The sequence below is a fragment of the Kogia breviceps genome, chromosome 6, assembly GCF_026419965.1.
Source record: "Kogia breviceps isolate mKogBre1 chromosome 6, mKogBre1 haplotype 1, whole genome shotgun sequence".
Taxonomy (NCBI): domain Eukaryota; kingdom Metazoa; phylum Chordata; class Mammalia; order Artiodactyla; family Physeteridae; genus Kogia; species Kogia breviceps.
The window spans coordinates 32,325,804-32,347,267 of record NC_081315.1 but is presented as its reverse complement, the minus strand read 5'-3'; the positions used below and the strand labels follow the sequence as shown (position 1 = coordinate 32,347,267).

The 21,464-nt window shown below is 37.8% G+C and overlaps 1 protein-coding gene across 8 annotated transcripts in view; it reads right to left on the bottom strand.

The window, feature by feature from the left end:
- Positions 1-18,106: 18,106 nt before the first annotated feature.
- ARFIP1 (ADP ribosylation factor interacting protein 1) overlaps positions 18,107-21,464 on the bottom strand; it is a 125,623-nt gene continuing 122,265 nt past the window's right edge. For 7 of the 8 annotated variants that reach the window (XM_059066690.2, XM_059066693.2, XM_067035676.1 and 4 more), the window contains one exon: positions 18,377-20,251. In XM_059066690.2, coding sequence (XP_058922673.1) covers positions 20,096-20,251 — 156 coding nt within the window. In that variant the 3' untranslated portion in view covers positions 18,377-20,095. Of the gene's footprint in view, positions 20,252-21,464 lie in introns of all 8 variants that reach the window. The other variant, XM_059066692.2, reaches the window with a different exon arrangement.

The window sequence follows — 21,464 nt, the reverse complement described above, 5'->3', positions numbered from 1 at the left end:
TTTGAATCTGGCATTAGGAGCCATGAAACAAACTTTCAAACCAAAATGAAGCAAATGCCAGGATGCATTCTAAAGAAGACCTCACAGGTGTAAGACAGGCCTATTTGCTCAAAGAGTAAGTCTAATCCATGAGCTGACTTCATGGGCCCTCTGGGGACCACAGTGGACACACTGAAACGAGTCCCCTCTGGCATAGGATTGAGGCATCAAACTCATTTTTTTAAATTTATTTTTTATTTTATTTTATTCTATTTTTTTTAACATCCTTATTGGAGTATAATTGCTTTACAAAGGTATGTTAGTTTCTGCTGTATAACAAAGTAAATCAGCTATACATATACATATATCCCTGTATCCCCTCCATCTTGCATCTCCCTCCCACCCTCCCTATCCCACACCTCTAGGTGGTCACAAAGCACTGAGCTCATCTCCCTGTGCTATGTGGCTGCTTTCCAATAGCTATCTATTTTACCTTTGGTATATATGTCTGTGCCACTCTCTCACTTCTTCCCAGCTTACCCTTCCCCCTTCCCGTGTCCTCAAGTCCATTCGCTAGGTCTACATCTTTATTCCTGCTCTGCCCCTAGGTTCTTCAGAACCATTTTTTTTGTAGATTCCATATATATGTGTTAGCATATGGTATTTGTTTTTTTCATATGGTATTTGCTTTTCTTTTTCTGACTTACTTCACTCTGTATGACAGACTCTAGGTCTATCCACCTAACTACAAATAACTCAATTTCATTTCTTTTTATGGCTGAGTAATATTCCATTGTATATATGTGCCACATCTTCTTTATCCATTCATCTGTTGATGGACACTTAGGTTGCTTCCATCTCCTGGCTATTGTAAATAGAGCTGCAATGAACATTGTGGTACATGACTCTTTTTGAATAATGGTTTTCTCAGGGTATATGCCCTGTAGTGGGATTGCTGGGTCATTTGTTAGTTCTATTTGTAGTTTTTTAAGGAACCTCCATACTGTTCTCCATAGTGGCTGTATCAATTTACATTCCCACTAACAGTGCAAGAGGGTTCCCTTTTCTCCACACCCTCTCCAGCATTTGTTGTTTGTAGATAATTTTTGATGATGGCCATTCTGACTGGTGTGAGGTGATACCTCATTGTAGTTTTGATTTGCATTTCTCTAATGATTAGTGAGGTTGAGCATACTTCCATGTGTTTGTTGGCAATCTGCATATCTTCTTTGGAGAAATGTCTGTTTAGGTCTTCTGCCCATTTTTGGATTGGGTTGTTTGTTTTTTTTTGATATTGAGCTGCATGAGCTGCTTGTAAATTTTGGAGATTAATCCTTTGTCAGTTGCTTCATTTGCAAATATTTTCTCCCGTTCTTTGTCTTTTCATCTTGTTTATGTTTTCCTCTGTTGTGCAAAAGCTTTTAAGTTACATTAAGTCCCATTTGTTTATTTTTGTTTTTATTTCCATTTCTCTAGGAGGTGGGTCAAAAAGTATCCTGCTGTGATTTATGTCATAGAGTGTTCTGCCTTTGTTTTTCTCTAAGAGTTTTATAGTGTCTGGCCTTACATTTAGGTCTCTAATCCATTTTGAGTTTATTTTTGTGTATGGTGTTAGGGAGTGTTCTAATTTCATTCTTATACATGTAGCTCTCTAGTTTTCCCAGCACCACTTATTGAAGAGGCTGTCTCTTCTCCCTTGTATATTCTTGCCTCCTTTATCAAAAGTGAGGTGACCATATGTGCATGGGTTTATCTCTGGGCTTTCTATACTGTTCCATTGATCTATATTTCTGTTTTGTGCCAGTATTATACTGTCTTGATTACTGTAGCTTTGTAGTAGCATCTGAAGTTTGGGAGCCTGATTCCTCCAGCTCTGTTTTTCTTTCTCAGGATTGCTTTGACTATTCGGGGTCTTTTGTGTTTCCATACAAATCGTGAAGTTTTTGTTCTAGTTCTGTGAAAAATGCCACTGGTAGTTTGATAGGGATTGCACTGGATCTGTAGATTGCATTGGGTAGTATAGTCATTTTCACAATGTTGATTCTTCCAATCCAAGAACATGGTATATCTCTCCATCTGTTTGTAGCATTTTTAATTTCTTTCATCAGTGTCTTACAGTTTTCTGCATGCAGGTCTTTTGTCTCCCTAGGTAGGTTTATTCTTAGGTATTTTATTCTCTTTGTTGCAATGGTAAATGGGAGTGTTCCCTTAATTTCTCTTTCAGATTTTTCATCTTAGTGCATAGGAATGCAAGAGATTTCTGTGTATTAATTTTGTATCCTGAAACTTTACCAAATTCAGTGATTAGCTCTAGTAGTTTTCTGGTGGCATCTTTAGGAGTCTCGATGTATAGTATCATGTCATCTGCAAACAGTGACAGTTTTACTTCTTCTTTTCCAATTTGGATTCCTTTTATTTCTTTTTCTTCTCTGATTGATGTGGCTAGGCCTTCCAAAACTGTGTTGAATAATAGTGGTGAGAGTGGACATCCTTGTCTTGTTCCTGATCTTAGAGGAAATGCTTTCAGTTTTTCACCATTGAGAATGATGTTTGCTGTGGGTTTGTCATATATGGCCTTTATTATGCTGAGGTAGGTTCCCTCTATGCCCACTTTCTGGAGAGTTTTTATCATAAATGGGTGTTGAATTTTGTCAAAATCTTTTTCTGCATCTATTGAGATGATCATATGGTTTTTATTCTTCAATTTGTTATTATGGTGTATCACACTGTTTGATTTACGTATATTGAAGAATCCTTGCATCCCTGGGATAAATCCCACTAGATCATGGTGGATGATCCTTTTAATGTGTTGTTCGATTCTGTTTGCTAGTATTTCATTGAGGATTTTTGCATCTATATTCATCAGTGATATTGGTCTGTAATTTCCTTTTTTTGTAGTATCTTTGTCTGGTTTTGGTATCAGGGTGATGGTGGCCTCATAGAATGAGTTTGGGAGTGTTCTGTCCTCTGCTATATTTTGGAAGAGTTTGAGAAGGATGGGTGTTAGTTCTTCTCTAAATGTTTGATAGAATTCACCTGTGAAGCCATCTGGTCCTGGAGTTTTGTTTGTTGGAAGATTTGTAATCACAGTTTCAATTTCATTACTTGTGATTGGTCTGTTCATATTTTCTATTTCTTCCTGGTTCAGTCTTGGAAGGTTATACCTTTCTAAAAATGTGTCCATTTCCACCAGGTTGTCCATTTTATTGGCATAGAGTTGTTTGTAGTAGTCTCTTAGGATGCTTTGTATTTCTGCAGTGTCTGTTGTAACTCTTCCTTTTTCATTTCTAATTCTATTGATTTGAGTCCTCTCCCTCTTTTTCTTGATGAGTCTGGCTAATGTTTTATCAATTTTGTTTATCTTCTCAAAGAACCAGCTTTTAGTTTTATTTATCTTTGCTATTGTTTTCTTTGTTTCTATTTCATTTATTTCTGCTCTGATCTTTATGATTGCTTTCCTTCTGCTAACATTGGGTTCTGTTTGTTCTTCTTTCTCTAGTTCCTTTAGGTGCAAGGTTAGATTGTGTATTGAGATTTTTCTTGTTTCTTGAGGTAGGCTTGTATTGCTATAAACTTCCCTCTTAGAACTGCTTTTGCTGCATCCCATAGGTTTTGGGTCATTGTGTTTTCATCGTCATTTGTCTCTAGGTATTTTTTGATTTCCCCCTTGATTTCTTCAGTGATCTCTTGGTTACTTAGTAATGTATTGTTTAGTCTCCATGTGTTTGTGTTTTTACGTTTTTTTCGTTGTAATTGATTTCTAATCTTATAGCGTTGTGGTCAGCAAAGATGCTTAATATGATTTCAATTTTCTTCAATTTACTGAGGCTTGATTTGTGACCCAAAATGTGATCTATCCTGGAGAATATTCCATGTGCGCTTGAGAAGAAACTGTAATCTGCTGTTTGGGGATGGAATGTCTTATAAATATCAATTAAATCTATCTGGTATATTGTGTCATTTAAAGCTTGTGTTTCCTTATTAATTTTCTGTTCGGATGATCTGTCCATTGGTGTAAGTGAGGTGTTAAAGTCCCTCACTATTATTGCGTTGCTGTCGATTTCCTCTTTTTTAGCAGTTAGCAGTTGCCTTCTGTATTGAGGTGCTCCTATGTTGGGTGCATATATATTTATAATTGTTACATTTTCTTCTTGGATTGATCCCTTGATCATTATGTAGTGTCCTTCCTTGTCTCTTGTAACATTCTTTATTTTAAAGTCTATTTTATCTGATATGAGTACTGCTGCTCCAGCTTTCTTTTGATTTCCATTTGCATAGAATATCTTTTTCCATACCCTCACTTTCAGTCTGTATGTGTCTCTAGGTCTGAAGTGGGCTCTAGTTGACAGCATATATATGGGTCTTGTTTTTGTATCCATTCAGCAAGCCTGTGTCTTTTGGTTGGAGCATTTAATCCACTCATATTTAATGTAATTATCGATATGTATGTTCCTATTGCCATTTTCTTAATTGTTTTGGGTTTGTTTTTGTAGGTCCTTTTCTTCTCTTGTGTTTCCCACTTAGAAAAGTTCCTTTAGCATTTGTTGTAGAGCTGGTTTGGTGGTGCTGAATTCTTTTAGCTTTTGCTTGTCTGTAAAGCTTTTGATTTCTCCGTCAAATCTGAATGAGATCCTTGCCAGGTACAGTAATCTTGGTTGTAGGTTCTTCCATTTCATCAGTTTAAATATATCATGCCACTCCCTTCTGGCTTGTAGAGTTTCTGCTGAGAAATCATCTGTTACACTTATGGGAGTTCCCTTGTATGTTTTTTGTCATTTTTCCCTTGTTGCTTTCAATAATTTTTCTTTGTCTTTAATTTTTGTCAGTTGGATTACTATGTGTCTTGGTGTGTTTCTCCTTGGTTTTACCCTGTATGGGACTCTCTGCAGTTCCTGAACTTGACTGACTATTTCCTTTCCCATATTAGGGAAGTTTTCGACTACAATGTCTTCAAATATTTTCTCAGGTCCTTTCTCTCTCTCTTCTCCCTCTGGGACCCCTATAATGCAAATGTTGTTGCATTTAATGTTGTCCCAGAGGTCTCTTAGGCTGTCTTCATTTCTTTTCATTCTTTTTTCTGTATTCTGTTCCATGGCAGAGAATTCCACCATTCTGTCTTCCAGGTCACTTATCTCTTCTTCTGCTTTAGTTATTCTGCTATTGATTCTTTCTAGTGTATTTTTCATTTCAGTTATTGTATTGTTCATCTCTGTTTGTTTGTTCTCTAATTCTTCTAGATGTCTGTTCTTTAATTCTTCTAGGTCACTGTTAAACATTTGTTGCATCTTCTCGATCTTTGTCTCCATTCTTTTTCCAGGGTCCTGGATCATCTTCACTATCATTATTTTGAATTCGTTTTCTGGAAGATTGCCTATCTCCACTTCATTTAGTTGTTTTTCTGGGGTTTTATCTTTTTCCTTCATCTGGTATCTAGCCCTCTGCCTTTCCAGCTTGTCTATCTGTCTGTGAATGTCTGTATTTAAGTTTTGATAGTTTGATTACTATGTGTCTTGGCATGTTTCTCCTTGGATTTATCCTTTATGGTACTCTCTGTGCCTCCTGGACTTGATTGACTATTTCATTTCCCATACTAAGGAAGTTTTCAACTGTAATCTCTTCAAATATTTTCTCAGTCCTTTTCTTTTTCTCTTCCTCTTCTGGGACCCCTATAATTCAAATATTGGTGTATTTAATGTTGTCCCAGAGTCTCTGAAAGTGTCCTCAATTCCTTTCATTCTTTCTTCTTTCTTCTGCTCTTCAGTAGTTATTTGCACTATTTTATCTTCCAGGTCACTTATCCGTTCTTCTGCTTCAGTTAGTTTGCTATTGATTCCTTCCAGAGAATTCTTAGTTTCATTTATACTGTTGTTCATCATTGTTTGTTTGCTCTTTAGTTCTTCTAGGTCCTTGTTAAATGTTTCTTGTATTTCATCTAATCTATTTCCAAGATTTTGGATCATCTTTACTATCATTATTCTGAATTCTTTTTCATGTAGACTGCCTATTTCCTCTCAATTTGTTTGGTCTGGTGGTTTTTACCTTGCTTCTTCATCTGCTGTGTTTCTGTCTTCTCATTTTGTTTAACTTACTGTGTTTGGGGTCTCCTTTTTGCTGGCTGCACGTTCACAGTTCCTGTTGTTTTTGGTGTCTTCCCCCAGTGGCTAAGGTTGGTTCATTGGGCTGTGTAGGATTCCTGGTGTAGGGGACTGGTGCCTGTGTTCTGGTGGATGAAGCTGGATCTTGCCCTTCTGGTGGGCAGGACCACGTCTGGTGGTGTGTTTTGGGGTGTCTGTGACCTTATTGTGATTTTAGGCAGCCTCTCTGCTAATGGGTGGGGTTGTGTTCCTGTCTTGCTAGTTGTTTGGCATAGGGTGTCGATCACTGTAGCTTGCTCATTGTTGAGTGGAGCTGGGTCTTAGTGTTGAGATGAGATCTCTGGGAGAGCTTTTGCCATTTGATATTACATGGAGCTGGGAGGTCTCCGGTGGACCAATGTCCTGAACTCGGCTTTCCCACCTCAGAGGCACAGGCCTGACACCCAGCCGGAGCACCAAGATCCTGTCAGCTACATGGCTCAGAAGAAAAGGGAGAAAAAAATGAAAGAAAGAAAGAAAGAAAAATAAAATAAAATAATTAAAATAAAAAATTTTTTAAAAAAATTTTAAAGTAATAAAAAAAAAGCAGGAAAGAGAGAGCAACCAAACAAAAAACCAAATCCACCAATGATAACAAGTGCTAAAAACTATACAAAAACAAACAAACAAACAAAAAATGGACAGAGAGAACCCTAGGACAAACGGTAAAAGCAAAGCTATACAGACGAAATCACGCAAAGAAGCATACACATATACACTCACAAAAAGAGAAAAAGGAAGAAAAAAAAATATATTTTGGGAATTCTGAGGTCTTCTGCCAGTGTTCAGTAGGTGTTCTGTAGGAGCTGTTCCACATGTAGATAGATGTATTTTTGATGTATTTGTGGGGAGGAAGGTGATCTCCACATCTTACTCCTCTGCCATCTTGAAGGTCTCTCCCAAACTCATTTTTTAAGCGGCCATGGCTCACGGGCCCAGCCGCTCCGCGGCATGTGGGATCTTCCCAGACCGGGGCACGAACCCGTGTCCCCTGCATCGGCAGGCGGACTCTCAACCAGTGCGCCACCAGGGAAGCCCCCAAACTCATTTTAAAATGTAGTGTGTTTTGGTTTTTGTTTTCATCTGCCATACCGTGTGGCCTGTGGGATTTTAGTTCCCTGCCAAGGGATCACAACCTGGGCCCTCAGCAGTGAGAGCGTGGACTCCTAACCACTGGACCACCAGGGGATTCCCCAAGCTGACTTTTAAACTTTTCTCTCCCTCTTTCCTTCTCTCTGATACAGACTAAGATTTACTTAATCTTTGCTCTTCTGAAAACATATCTCTGATGAGATCCAGTTGTTCAGTAGATTATAGGCTGTGTCTGCTCTTACAGCTGGAAACTGCAAAAGAAACATACTACGAACTCTGTAGTTAAACAGACTTGCAGACAAATGGAAAGACTCACCCACCCTTCTAGCAACAGGCATTTCTAAGAGAAATTACCAGACCTTGTTTCTTTCAGAGAATGAAAGTGTAAAAACAAAATCAGCAGAATTTTTAATGTCACTATGGATGCAGGTTTGCATGCATAGTGACATTACTGGCAAATGGCAGACACTGTGTTATCATTATAATTTTCCAAACAACTTCGAACTGACAAAGCAATGCTTTGTATTTTCAGGCTAAGAAATTTAAATAGTAAGCTGCCTTTAAATATAGTAAATAATGACTAGGCTTTGATCATTAAGAGGGAGAAACTTTGCTTCTGGATGCTAAGTAGTGATTTCTGAAAGTTTTAAATAGAAAATGTTTCCACACGTGGTGGTGATATCCATGGCAGCATTAACGGCTTTTCCTTTGCCAGAAGTAAATACAGGTACTTTGTCAACAACAGCGCCTGAGTTGTTTGGGGGTAGGAGAGATTACAGACAATCCTTACCCAATGTATAGTACTGAGGTAATTAGACCCCATGACCCTTGTCCTTACCTATGTTTCCTTAGATCAAATTGTCCATTTAGGTCCCACATGCATGCCGCAACTAAGGAGCCTGCCAGCCTCAACTAAGACCCAATGCAACCAAATAAATAAATAAATAAATAAAATATTTGAAAGGAAAAAAAAGTGTGAGTCTCAATAAGAGGAATTAAGGTAAAGAGTATGTCAGATGCCAATTTCTTTTGCTACCGGTTCTGTTTCCAAGTTGTTTACCTTCCAAGAAGTTAAGAGAGCAAACAGTAATTTAAAACCATAACACACACAGCATAGGCAGTCCCCAAACAGAAACCCAGTGAACCAACAATACTGGGATGTGATGGTGTATGTGTGTGTGTGTGTGTGTGTTTGTGTGTGTCTCTGTGTGTGTCCCTGGGAAAATAACTAAGTTCATGTCTTGTACAAGACTTTGTATGGCATATGAAGGTGGGAGAAAGGCCATGTTGGTGACTTAGCAATTTGGAAAGCCTTTTTTACTCCCCTGGGAATTTGAGTTTGTACTTAGTTTATGAACAATCCCTTTGCACTAAGCTCCCATTTTAATCAAAAGGTAAATACTCTGGGTATGATAACAAATAATAAAACCAGCCCATAACAATTAGCATCTTAAAATTTCTTAAGTCAGATTTATAAAAATAATGAAAACGGACCATTTTTGGAGAAAGTAAAGAGGGTGAGCTTTTTGGTGGAAATACCGTTATTCAAGTTTTGACTGGCCTTGGCCACAAAGAGGATCCCTGTGAAAATACTCAGCATTACAATTAGCTGACATTTATATCCCTTTGTGGGCTGACCAGGTTAAAACTGAAAAGGGGTGCATTGGGGTTAAACCCAGGACTTACCTTTACTCCTAACTCGCTGGCTCCCTCCTGAAAAAAGAGACTCCTGTACTTAACTCGGAGAGGTGGTATTACGCATTCAGCCATCTGTAGTTTAAAATGGACGAAAAAATGTCCCCTCACATTTCCAAGTTCCTTTTATCTAGTGTTTTTGTGCATATGATCAACTTTGTGTGTTAAAGAGTAAAATTTCCCTATACAAATTACTTTTCTATTGGTGGTGATTTCTCAGGACTAGGCTAGAGAAAAGAGCAAATGACTTTAAAAAAAATTTTTCTTGAAACGTAGCTCGTTTTCTAAGTAAAACCCTGGACTCACTGTGCACCGTATCCCTTTGCTGAAGGCACAGGTGAATGAATTTCTGAATTTTTGAGTTTTGAATTGTTATGTTTCCTGTGGGATGATTAATGGGCAGTGTTGCTCTGGGTGTCTGGTTTACGATGGGGGCTGGGGGATGCAGGGCAAGTACACAATTAAGCGCAGGACTTGACCTATGCAATGGAATTTTTAAAATTTGGAAATGGCTTTACACACACAAAAGAGGGTGTTTCTCTTTCCAGGAAAATTGAATATCTTCTCACTCTGGATTCGTATTTATTGATACTTCAAGTTTGGGGTCACAAAGACCCATCACACTTGTCATTTTAAGAGGAGTATAGATAAGGAAAAGTAGAGAAAAATGCTAGTTGTTCACGCATCTCGTTCCCCTCCTTCATACTTCCCATTATCAGAGATTTGAACATATTTTCTAGCTTTGCATTCTTTCCAAGCATGCCCTTTGCACAGTTGATCTCCATAAGGAGACTAATTTCCAAGGGCCCTACTTGCCTGCTGGGCAGAATGAGGTTAAACCTTGTCTCCTGGAGGGGAGGGCAGAGGAAGAAATTCTAGCCGGCAGCTCCACTGCACAGGAGCTCATAAAAAAGGTGGCCCTCTGTGATCCCATGCTCACGGTACAGAGTCTACAGAAGTCACTTGATGTTCAAAGACCTTTGTCCTGTGTGATAGGCTGGCTTGAGGCACCATAAAGAAATCAGAGGGGCTGAGAAGGCTGGAGCAGGCATAGCAGGAGAAGGGGGAGGCATAGAGGTGATGATTCACCCCCAAATTCTTATTACCATCAATTGTTAACAAAAGTCACGTGTGTTTCTACTTGGGCCAGAGCTCTGTAGATAACCACCAGTGACATTTTTTGCATGTGTGTGTCTTCCCTGTCAAAGTAAGCTGATTTCTTCATTAGGCCGCAATCATTGAAATCACAATAAAGGACTTTTACCAGAATTGTTTTCAAATTCCAGAAGGCCATTTTTGCAGATTCTGAGGCTTACCCGGGGGACCCTGAAACAGGCACGCACCCCAGTCCTTGTGTGTCTAGTTATAATCCACACATTTGAGCAGCTAGGGAACTAGTTATTAATTTTTTTTTTCCTTTTCAAAAATGGGAGTACAAAAAAAAAAAAAAAATACCAAACTGAGAGTATTCAGCTTGACCTCCAGATGGAAACTAAGTCATATATTTTGACCAACAAGTCTCCCCTGATGACCTAAAAGTTATAGACAAGTTCTGCCTCTTTGTCTAAATACACTCTAGTGCTATTAGATAAAAAAGGAATCATGCATTCTGATAGATGGACTGGTACCAGGAAAAAAATAGTGTTGATTCAAAGCCTATAAATAAATAACATTGTACTATATTTAACATTTGATTTATGTGAGGGTTAGTTGCACAGCACAGATAGGACTGTTTCCCCTGATGGGGCTGCCCTGGCAGGAGGGTAAAATGCACCCCTCTGCACCCAATGCACACGCTCACACAAGACAATCCAATTTGGAGCTGAAGACTGGCTGCTTCTGCACTCAACCACTAATAAGCAGCATGTATTCCCCACACCATGCCTTCCAAGGATTTGCACGGACTTAATTCCTATTAAACCAAAAAGTTTGAGGGCAGAGCCACCTTACTTATCTTCAGGTCTCGGTAGTATCTACCCCCAGGGCTCTGACAATTAATGTTTGTTGTCACTGTGTCTGCCAACTAAACTTGGTCCTCATCACTGCAATGAGGCCAACGGGCCTCCAGTCCTTCCAAGCTGGAGTCTCCAGCAATGATAGTCATCATTATTAACAAAACCGAATGCCTTTTGTGTGAAAGGCACAGGGAGGGCTACACAAACGTTCAAAACAGATCTGCCCTCAAGAAGCTTCTATAATCCAGAAGGGAATCCACCAGACGAGACTCAAACGCTTTGGAACAGGATATAAGGGCACATGAAGAGAACAGCCAGGTATCATAACATTTCACAGTGAACTGAAGAAATGTAGGCGTGTACAGGCCAGTCATGCGAAATATTTCTAAGGACATGCTGATGTCCTGAGTATAGCAGTGCAGCCTGGAGATGCACCAAACAACACCTCCAGCTTTGACACGGTTTGGGGAAAAGAGTGATTGGATTGAGTTCTCTCTTCTGAAATTTGATACAGAGGCTTGAGAATCAAAAAGAGATGGGAATTCCTGATTTCAAACGAAGAGAGGCCCTTGGAAAGACAGTCATCTGGCTCTGCCACTGCTTGGGAAACTGCTTCTGCAGGCCAGGTGTTAGAGATCCCAAACAGGCCACCGTGAGGAAAGATGCTATTATAATAATGAAAAGTCAGCATACTAGAAATTAAGTTAATCATGAATGAGGTTTTTCTTAATTAATTGGGTGGTTCCAGTTCACTACTAGGGAACAGAAATTCACATAAAAATGAGCTAAAAGGACTAAACAGGCAGAGTTCTCCCTAGAATAGGTCAAGGTCAGTGTTGAGGTCGCTGGCAAGGAAGTCTGGAGTAGCTTGGACTGAAGCTACTGTGTCTTGGGGAAAAAAGACTTGTTTTCATTGCTCCAGCCTTGAGCACAAATAGTGACTCTGACGCTTGAAATCCTGAAGACAGCACAACAGCCTCTTATTATGTCATTGTGTTTTTTTTAAAGGACAAAGGCAAGTTAGGACTAGAGGCTGCTATGAACCTTTAATACTTTACTTTCCCTTCCCTTGTGAGTTTAGACAAGGTCTCCTACATATATATATATAAATTTTATCATTAGACTTAGAGCTCTTCATTTGCAATTTCAAACTAATTTCTCTTATTTTATGACTGTCTTAATTGGAGGAAAATGCTGGACTTCACAAAGAAAATGTAGGGAGCTTTTTTAGATAAAGTTTAGAGAATACGAAGACAGGCTATTTTTTTTAAAGGCACACCATGGGAAATCTGAATGACAAATTAAAGGCCTGGCCTTCTCCAGTAGCCAATGCCCGTCCAAGAAGGAATTGTTAGACCCACTTCAGGGACTCTCTGACCCTCTTGAGGGTATTAGTGGAATCAGGTGATGAAAAGCAACATGGACACGCTGACTGGTTTGTTCAGCAAATACTCATGACCGTTTAAACCTACACAGATTTTTTTTTTTTTCCAACTCACTTGATAGTACCAGTGATTATATAGTAACCATTGCCATGGTAAAAACTCAATTCTCAAAACATCGTGTGGGCTTTTTACTGCTTCTATTACTGACGTAAACTAGTTAGAAAATTTTAATCCACAGGATTTTCCTTGTTCTGACCTAAGGTAGGGGTGAGGCAATGAGAAACAGAGAACTTGAGAACAAGGTAAACATCCGTTATTTATTTGGGGAGTTCTTTAAAGATTTAAGCTATTTTATTAATTTAACAAGTGTGAATTAAGGACAACTTGTCCAGCTCTTAAGATATCTTTTCAGACTGAAAATAAGTTATTAAAAATTACCAATGTAGGGCTTCCCTGGTGGCGCAGTGGTTGAGAGTCCGTCTGCCGATGCAGGGGACACGGGTTCGTGCCCCGGTCCGGGAAGATCCCACATGCCGCGGAGCGGCTGGGCCCATGGGCTATGGCCGCTGAGCCTGCGAGTCCGGAGCCTGTGCTCCGCAACAGGAGAGGCCACAACAGTGAGAGGCCCGCGTACCGCAAAAAAAAAAAAAAAAAAAAAATTACCAATGTACAAATACAATTTACCTTAAGAAGTCTAAGTTGTTAATAATAAGTGAAGCTATAAGCAGCTAAGCTTTAAGAAATATAGAGTATTAGTACAGAATGGCATATATGCTTACTTATGAGAAGAGGAGAAAAAATTGAGACAGAAGAAAACTTGGTATTAAGCTAACATCAAGTTAGTGTTTTATTCTGGGGCTTAACTTCCCTTATAGTTGCAAATAGCCATTTAGAAAGTTGAGAAAGAGAAGAAAAAAAATCTAGTTTAGTAAATGCATGTTTTCCTACATGACTTTTTAAAAACTAGTCTCATATCCTAAGTTATTTCTATTTCTTCAATTGTCCTAAGTTTCTGTAATCTTTACTGACAAATAGAAAACTGTTCAACTTTACACTTTCTTGAATTTCTGTGCTTCCAAGTACAAACCAATTTCTTTTACATGCTGGTGGAGGGGTTCTGGTATCTGCAGGAGTGAAGCAAGTGGTGTCATTGGCTGTAACTGAACGAAGCCCCTGTCACCTCGGTGCAAGAGGGAAGACTTAGGAGAAGGCTACCTGCATTTCTGGACCAAATATCCTAGATATTTTCTTTTTAATTTTTATTATGAAAATTTTCAAAAAAGGAAAAGTTAAAAGATGAGTACAGTGAAACTCCACACATCCACCCGCCAACATAAGGCCATATTTATTTTAAGATGTCTTTTTCTTCTTCCTTTTCTCTTTCCCCTAGCTTTCTGCAAGTACGTATGCATGAATGTATATATTTTTGCTGAACCATTTAAGAGTATATTGCAGATATCATGCCACCCCTTTTCAATGCTTTTGGGCTTATGCATCTCCCCCAACCACAATAGCACAGCCCCAAATTAACAAAAAGTTGCTAGTCATATCAAACACACATTCAGATTACTCAGTGGTTCCTCAGATTTTTTTTTTTTTTTTGCAGTACGCGGGCCTCTCTCACTGCTGTGGCCTCTCCCGTCGCGGACCACAGGCTCTGGACGCGCAGGCTCAGCGGCCATGGCTCACTGGCCCAGCCGCTCCGCGGCATGTGGGATCTTCCTGGACCGGGGCACAAACCCGCGTCCCCTGCATTGGCAGGCGGATTCTCAACCACTGCGCCACCAGGGAAGCCCTCAAATGTTTTATATAGCTATTTTCTTGAACTGTAATCTAAAGTCTCGTTTATTTTCTAACAAATTTCTAAAATATTTTTTCTTTTGTAACATACTTTTTGAAGAAACGACACCAATTATCTTGGAGAAAGTCCCAGATTCCGAGTTTGTCCAATTAATTCCTCATGGTATCATTTAACTTGTTCTTTACCCAGAAACAACCCCGGCAGGAATATCTCATCTCACAAGTGATGTTGCATAATTTATACTGTATCGTATCTGGAGGTACATGATTATCATGTTATTAGTGATGTTAACTTTGATCACTCGAGTTAGATGCGAAGCATAAAACTCTTACAAATGGCACTTTCCGCCCCTTTCACATTGGGCAATATGTGAGGTAATACTTCGTATTATGGACATAATGTTTTCTTTCAACCTCTAATGATTTTAGATTCCACTGGTGATCCCTGTGTGAATCAATATTTCACTAGGGGCTGCAAAATGGTGATTTTTCTAAGTCTGCCAATATCTCTACTTTTTTTTTTAACTGGCCATTCCTAGTACCTTAGTTAACACCCTGACAGATTTAGAATGTTATAAATGTACCGCCTCCTTTATAATTCATTCAAATGAAATGGCAGTGCAACCACCAACAGGTTTTTTTTTTTTTTTCAATATTTAAATATTTATTTATTTATTTTGGCTGACCTGGGTCTCAGTTGTGGCACGTGGGATCTTCGTTGTGGCATGTGGGATCTTTGAGTTACAGCATGTGGGTTTCTTAGTTACGGCATGTGAACTCTTAGTTGCAGCATGCGGGATCTAGTTCCCCGAAGAGGCATCAAACCTGGGCCCCCTGCATTGGGAGCGTGGCATCTTCCCAATGGACCATCAGGGAAGTCCCCACCAAATGTTTTTCTATATTTGAACTTGGTATCGCAAACCAGACGCATTTTTACTACATGGCTCCTTTGAGCTAAGAACCATACAAGGAGCTGGGGATGCAGGGTGAATAAAAAGCAATACCCTGTGCCTTTCTCAAGAGCTTAGAGTCTAGCCTTAATAATCAGCACATATATATTCCTCAAAGGAAAGAAGTATAATTATCTGCCTAAAACTTTAGGTAGTTTTTCATAAAAAGCTTCCTAATACATAATTAGAAATCATTTAGGGGGAGGATCAAAGTCAAGTCGCAAATATAAAAATAATTTGAGTACTTAATTCATTACTCTAAAAACTTCATAATTTTAAAACTCTGCAGCAAGGCCAACAGGATGAAAGTTACCTTCCCTCTCCCTACCCCATAATACCCTCCACTCCTTTTTCTTTACAGTGAGATTTTGCTTTTTCCATAGAACTTCAATAGTGAAAGCTCCAAGATACAGTGAAGACTAATATGCTTTACATTTTGCTTCCCTATGTGGCCCCCATGCCAGCTCAATGTACATTTCACTTTTAAGATATTTATACAACATACACCTGTACCAAAAGCAAAACAATAGGGAAGTCTAAGATATGGAAAGTTACTTTTGTGTCTAAGCTCAACAAAGCGGTATCTCGTTCTTTGATTTTTCTTATGAATCAACATCTTATGAGAAACCACAGTTGCAGAAAGCTCTCAATCTTTGACAGAGGATGCATATGGCAAAGCCTAGCTTGGGCCCAAACCAAACAAACTGTGGTTTTATTATTTTTAATGGAAGTTTCATTTGTAAAAATGTCATTGACATTCCAGCTCTGATAGCATATTAATCAACTAACTACTCAGGGACAGAGTTAGGGTTGTTGGACTGGGCCTTATTTCCCTTCCTCATATGGAGAGTCTCCTCTTTCCACAGCAGAGTTACAACCAGAATAATAAATAGTTCTCACTTAATATACAGAATCTGCTATGAGTTTGCCTTTACTTCACAAAAACAAAGCTGAACTTCATAGTTTTCTGTATAGTAGGAGAATCACTTGGCAATTTATTATAAAGGCTCATTTATGCCAGGAAACCTGTTGAGCAGGAAACCTTCAAGTGGGAACACAGAATAGAACTTAATGCAGGTCCTTAAAAAAGGAAAGTTGTTTGCATTGTCATTCTATTTTAACAGGTCTTGCTATGTTGTAAAAATAGTTAAGGAGCTGTGGTCCTTGGAAAAGCTTTGAACTAATGCAAAATATAACTGGCCTTTAGGTCAGAAAATAGCCTATTCACAACTGGATAGTCTTAGCCAATATAAAAATATGCAGTCTTACAGGGGGAATAATTTTTTTAAGTGCCTAAATTTGGTTAGAATTGAGTGATGAAGGATGTCAGATGGTCTCAACTCTCCCAGAAAGGTTCAACAAAAGAGCTAATGGGCAGATGTTAAGGAATATTACTACAAAATATAGGCGTTCTTAAGCTTCACAAAAATCAGTACAAACTATATACAGATGTTACACTGAATTAGCAATTTAGATATCTTGCTTTTGTTTTCCACACCTACAGTCATCTCTAGTGAAGGGTAAAGGAGACTGGGCATATGAGGTGGTTATATTATTCTTCAAATTAACAGTCCCAAGATTTAACTTTAGCTTTTTCAATATGCATAATTTTACTTAATATAGTCCTTTTGAGGTTCACAGTATTTCAGAATACTTTAAGTTAAAGATCAGTGGATCGTAAATACTTTGAAATACATCTAATATGAATCCATATGGGGGTGGATTATTTTTTTCAACTGAGAAGACATTTATCCACATAGTGCTTTAGTAGAAGAAATGATACTTTTGCCACATTGATTTAATTATGCAGTTGAAATTGGAAGGATTTAAAGGGGAATTCATATATTTAGTTGCAAATACTCACCTGGCATTACATTTGGAGTTGGGAGTTGGCTAGGTCAGTTTAATGTTTTGGGGCCTTGTGAAAAAAAGGGCCTTAAACAGATAATCTCTAAGGAAACTTCCAGCTTCAGCTCTACGGGATACACTTCAGTAACATCATCAGTGTACTCTGAATATGGAAAAGATGCTTCTTAAAGTCTAGATTTCAGCTAAATTACTTCTATAAGCCCACGTCCCTCCTGGGTCCTAAGATTTTGGCAACTGTGGGATTATTAAATTAATTTTAAAAGGAGGCCATTAGACTGAGGTGGCTTTAATGCCTTAGTAACCTATGTAAGCAAACCAACACTTTTAAGCCACAAATGCCTCAAACTTAAGAAATCAAAACCTAAGGACAACTAGTCACAAACAGCCAACTAGGCTTTCCCAAATAATCAACCCTTAAGCTACAGTCAATCAAATGCTTTCTTTCCTTTGCACCTACCTCTTCTCTATAAAAGTCTCCCCCAACCCCATCTCCTGCTGGTGGAGGGCTAACCACTTCCAGTTTGGTGCTGCCTGATTCAAATCAATGTTAAATATAAACAAAATTTTTAGTATGCCTCAGTTTCTCTTTTAACAGGATGAAGAGTTCAATTTCACAGGCTTGCTCTTCAGTGCATTTTTTTTCTTGACAATTTCTATTTTAATGAGAGAAAAGTTAGCCATTTCTATCTATCCTCTGCCCCACACCCCACAACTCCCCAAATCCTGATGGTTCAGGCTTTATCTTCTTGACGGTTTTCCCCTATCCACTTAAAACATTTATAAAATGATGTTCTGCTGACTATATGCATGGTGTCCTTTTATGTATACTGGCTTTAAAAATATGCTAAACAGGCACATGTATATAAATTGGCAAAATCTTTCTTGAAAGCCAACTGGCAATGCATAGTAAAGTCCTAAAAATGTGTATATACTTTGAGGGCTCATTTTCACTTTTGGAATCTAACCTAAGGGAATAAGCTGATAAGAGTGTGCCTTAAAGGATATTCAAACTAGGGCTTACAACAGAAATAAATGGTAACTAAAGTATCTAATTTCAGGGGGATTTAGGGGGTCCCATGCAGTACTTATTGATTTGGGAAGTTATTTATTTTATCCTCAATTTTTGAGATTATCTTCAAATTCTTGTCTACAATGAACATGAGTTACTTTCCTAACAAAGTAAATATACCACTGGCTAATATGTTAATTTACTTATTTCTTTTGCACATGTACCCACTACTCAGAATCACTGATAATTTTAGTTTATTCTGAAAAATCATCAATCCATGAAGCAATTTACTTCCTTAGCTACAACTGTTATTGAAGTGTGTAAGTGCAGACATGTTCTGCTGCTCCCAAGAGATTCCAATTGAGGGAAAAGAGTAACTTACTGAAATAAAACAATTTTAAGTGACAGAAGCACCAGTTTTGGTCGCTGTTTTTAAAGACAAAGCACATGTCCTCATTTTTTTCCAAATAGCTGCTTCTTATTTTAAATTATGAAGAGTCAGAGGAATGAGGTACTGAAGCAAACAGTTTTAATAAGAATACAAAATTCACACCAGAGGCACATTCTGGGGAATGTAAATGAACTATCACAAGTAGTAATTCTGCTGGAAGAATAAAATAAGGCTCTCTCAGAGTACAAATATACAGGAAGGAATGATTTAAAATAGGTTTATGATTTATAGTCATATTACATTGTGTTAAGCACTGAAAACAGGCATATTAATTAAAAAGCCAGCTAAATGGCATTTGAACATATATAACAAATCTTACAGTCCACAAAGTTCACGTATAACAGTAATTTTAAGTACTTCATTTCAACATAAAAGAAATGAACAGGCGAAGAGATACCTCTCAAAATATTAGTTTATGTCTATGTCAAAAATCAAGAGAACTTATATTTTAAAAGGATTACATTACTGATAAAACCACACAGCAGACAGGCCGACCACGTAACACAAAACCAAAGGCACTGAGCAACTGAAACAGCACTGGCCCTTCCAGCCCCCTTCTTCTGGCTACCACCACACGGACCCACGTCACCTCTCCTTTATTCAAATGAAAACAAGTCCTCTGTCTTCCCATTCTGCAAAGGGAATGAAGAAAAACCAAACAGCAAATTCTAGAGTTGATTTCTCCATAAACCTTAAATGTGGCTTAACAAATACAAAGAAACTCAACATTCATACACAGTGCTCCTTTGCAAGGAGGTAACAGACACGTCAAACATTATCTGAAAGGGGCTTCTTTATGGATTTATGTACATTGGTTGAATGAGAATTACTGTATCTGAGAAGGCACATATCTGTGATTTAAGGCTTAACCGGTATTGTTACACAGAGAAGTCAATGAAAGCTGTCTAGGAATTCACTTCTGTCAAAGTGGAACTTACCCCAAAACTAGCTTTCCAAGCACAGAGTTCTACTCTAGAAACCATGGAGAATTTCTATTCCCAAGTCTACCTGTCAAAAAAATTCTCTTAAGCAGGTTTCATTATGAATCAAAGAAATGGCTAACATAAACGCTCCATGACTTTGGGTGACGCAAATTCATAAGTTCAAAAGCCTCACAGAAATGACAGTATGATTCCTGCACCTTTAAGAAAAAGTCTTAAACAAAATTATAATGGTACAGATTCATTTTTAAAAAGGTATCTGCCACAACTCCACAAGCCAATCAGTCATTCATTAGAGCTGCCGCCTCTCTGTGGATGCTGCAGGAACACCATATAATTTTACTCTGCAAAATAGTTTCTTTTTTCTTTAAGATAATAATGAAAATGAATCTCTTAAAGATATTTAATATATTCATATATAAAATATCTGATGTTGATACAAATCATGTAAACCTCCCTTCAGAAAAGGTACAACTGGTCCTCATTTGCAGGACCAAAAACCTTGAATTTTTATCTTGTCAGTGCAAATCTATATTAAGTGTTTTCAAACTACAGAAATAGCCATCAACCCTCACAATACAAAAGGATTTCTCAAAAAGGAAAATTATTGTGTTCAGATTATAGAAACTATGTTTACATTAAAACCACCCACCTTCCCATCAAATTTAACAGTTCAATCGTTAAAGTATGAAAAAAGGGAAAAATTAAAGCTGTTTGTGCAAGAATCACTACAAGGGTTGTCACCCTTACCCTCTTCCCCCAACTCTGCTTAATTCTTATTAGGTTTGTTTAGAAATATAACAATGTGACTTTCTCTTTTTTTCCAGGTGTGATTTTACTGTTCTTCAAGCCAAGACGGGGTGTCCACTCCAGGATTTTTCAATTTGATATGGAACTGTTTAAGTGTCTGTTCAAGCTGCTTCTGATTCCCAGCAAAGTAAGCGGCAATGGCATTGTGGAAAAGGACCAGCTGATTGTGTAATACTTTAACCTGTGAACAGGGCAGAGTTACAAGACTAAGCATTAACACCAATGACAATGAAATATAAGGTGATTTATTAGATGTCGTAATGAAAGAGCATATCTCTCCTCCAGAAAAGTTGTTTTGACAAAGTATTTCTCACACACTGATTGTACATTGCTTTGTAAAGTCACTGAACCTTCGATGAAGGTTCTTAACTTCCCTGAAGGGAACGGATCAGTTTAAGATGCTAAATATGTATTCTCTTAACCATTTTCAAACATTATTGAGCTTACTTTAATTAAACATGTCATTAGATCCCCCTTTAAACTAAGTATATTCAAAATCAAATTTTGAAGAGGCACAATTATACATAAATAATTACTATATGATACATGCTCTATACCAAGTATAGACATCATTAAGGCCACACTTTACGTAAAACTGAGTAGGCTGGATACTTTTAAATACTGTACTTCTCTGCAAAGATTGAAGAAGGATGGCAAGAGTTGCCCAGAAAACCAATTTACTTAAAGTTCATATGCCTCTCAGTTATTTTCAATTGCTTACTACTTCTAATGATAACAAGATTATGTTTTAATCAGGTAACACTATCTCTATGATTTTTAAAGAAATCAGCAAAGCATCAAAAAGAGTTTATGAATGAAGTGTTTCCTGAGGTCTTATTTATAACTGCAGATTGTTCAACAGTAAAGTATAAAATACACTCTAATTTACCCATCCAATGCAATATTCATTATAACTGAGCTTTAATCATTTTTAATGATGTAAAAACATCTGATATATGATGCTAAGTGAAAAACTAGGATTATAACATACATGCTATGACATCTGTATTCACTATTAACACACACATGCATAGTCTCTCTAGCCATTTCTTCGTCCATGTACCTCTATAAAGGAAATAACACTAATATATTTATAGTAGATATCTTTGATTTGTAAAGCCTTTATTTAAAAATTAAAATGTTATAAAAATGGCATATGCTCAAGATTATAAAGTAAAATCTCCTGATCCACTCTGCATTTATTCTCTCCTCCTCACCTGAGAGAAGCACTGTTAACATTTTATTGTGTATCCTTTGAGAAATTTTCTAGGCTTATATACAATATTTTAAAACATAAATGGATTGCACCATGCACACTTTCAGTAACAGATTTTTACTTAAACTATCTTAGATAACTTTTTATTCCGTTCAATTGTTCATTCAACAGACCTTAA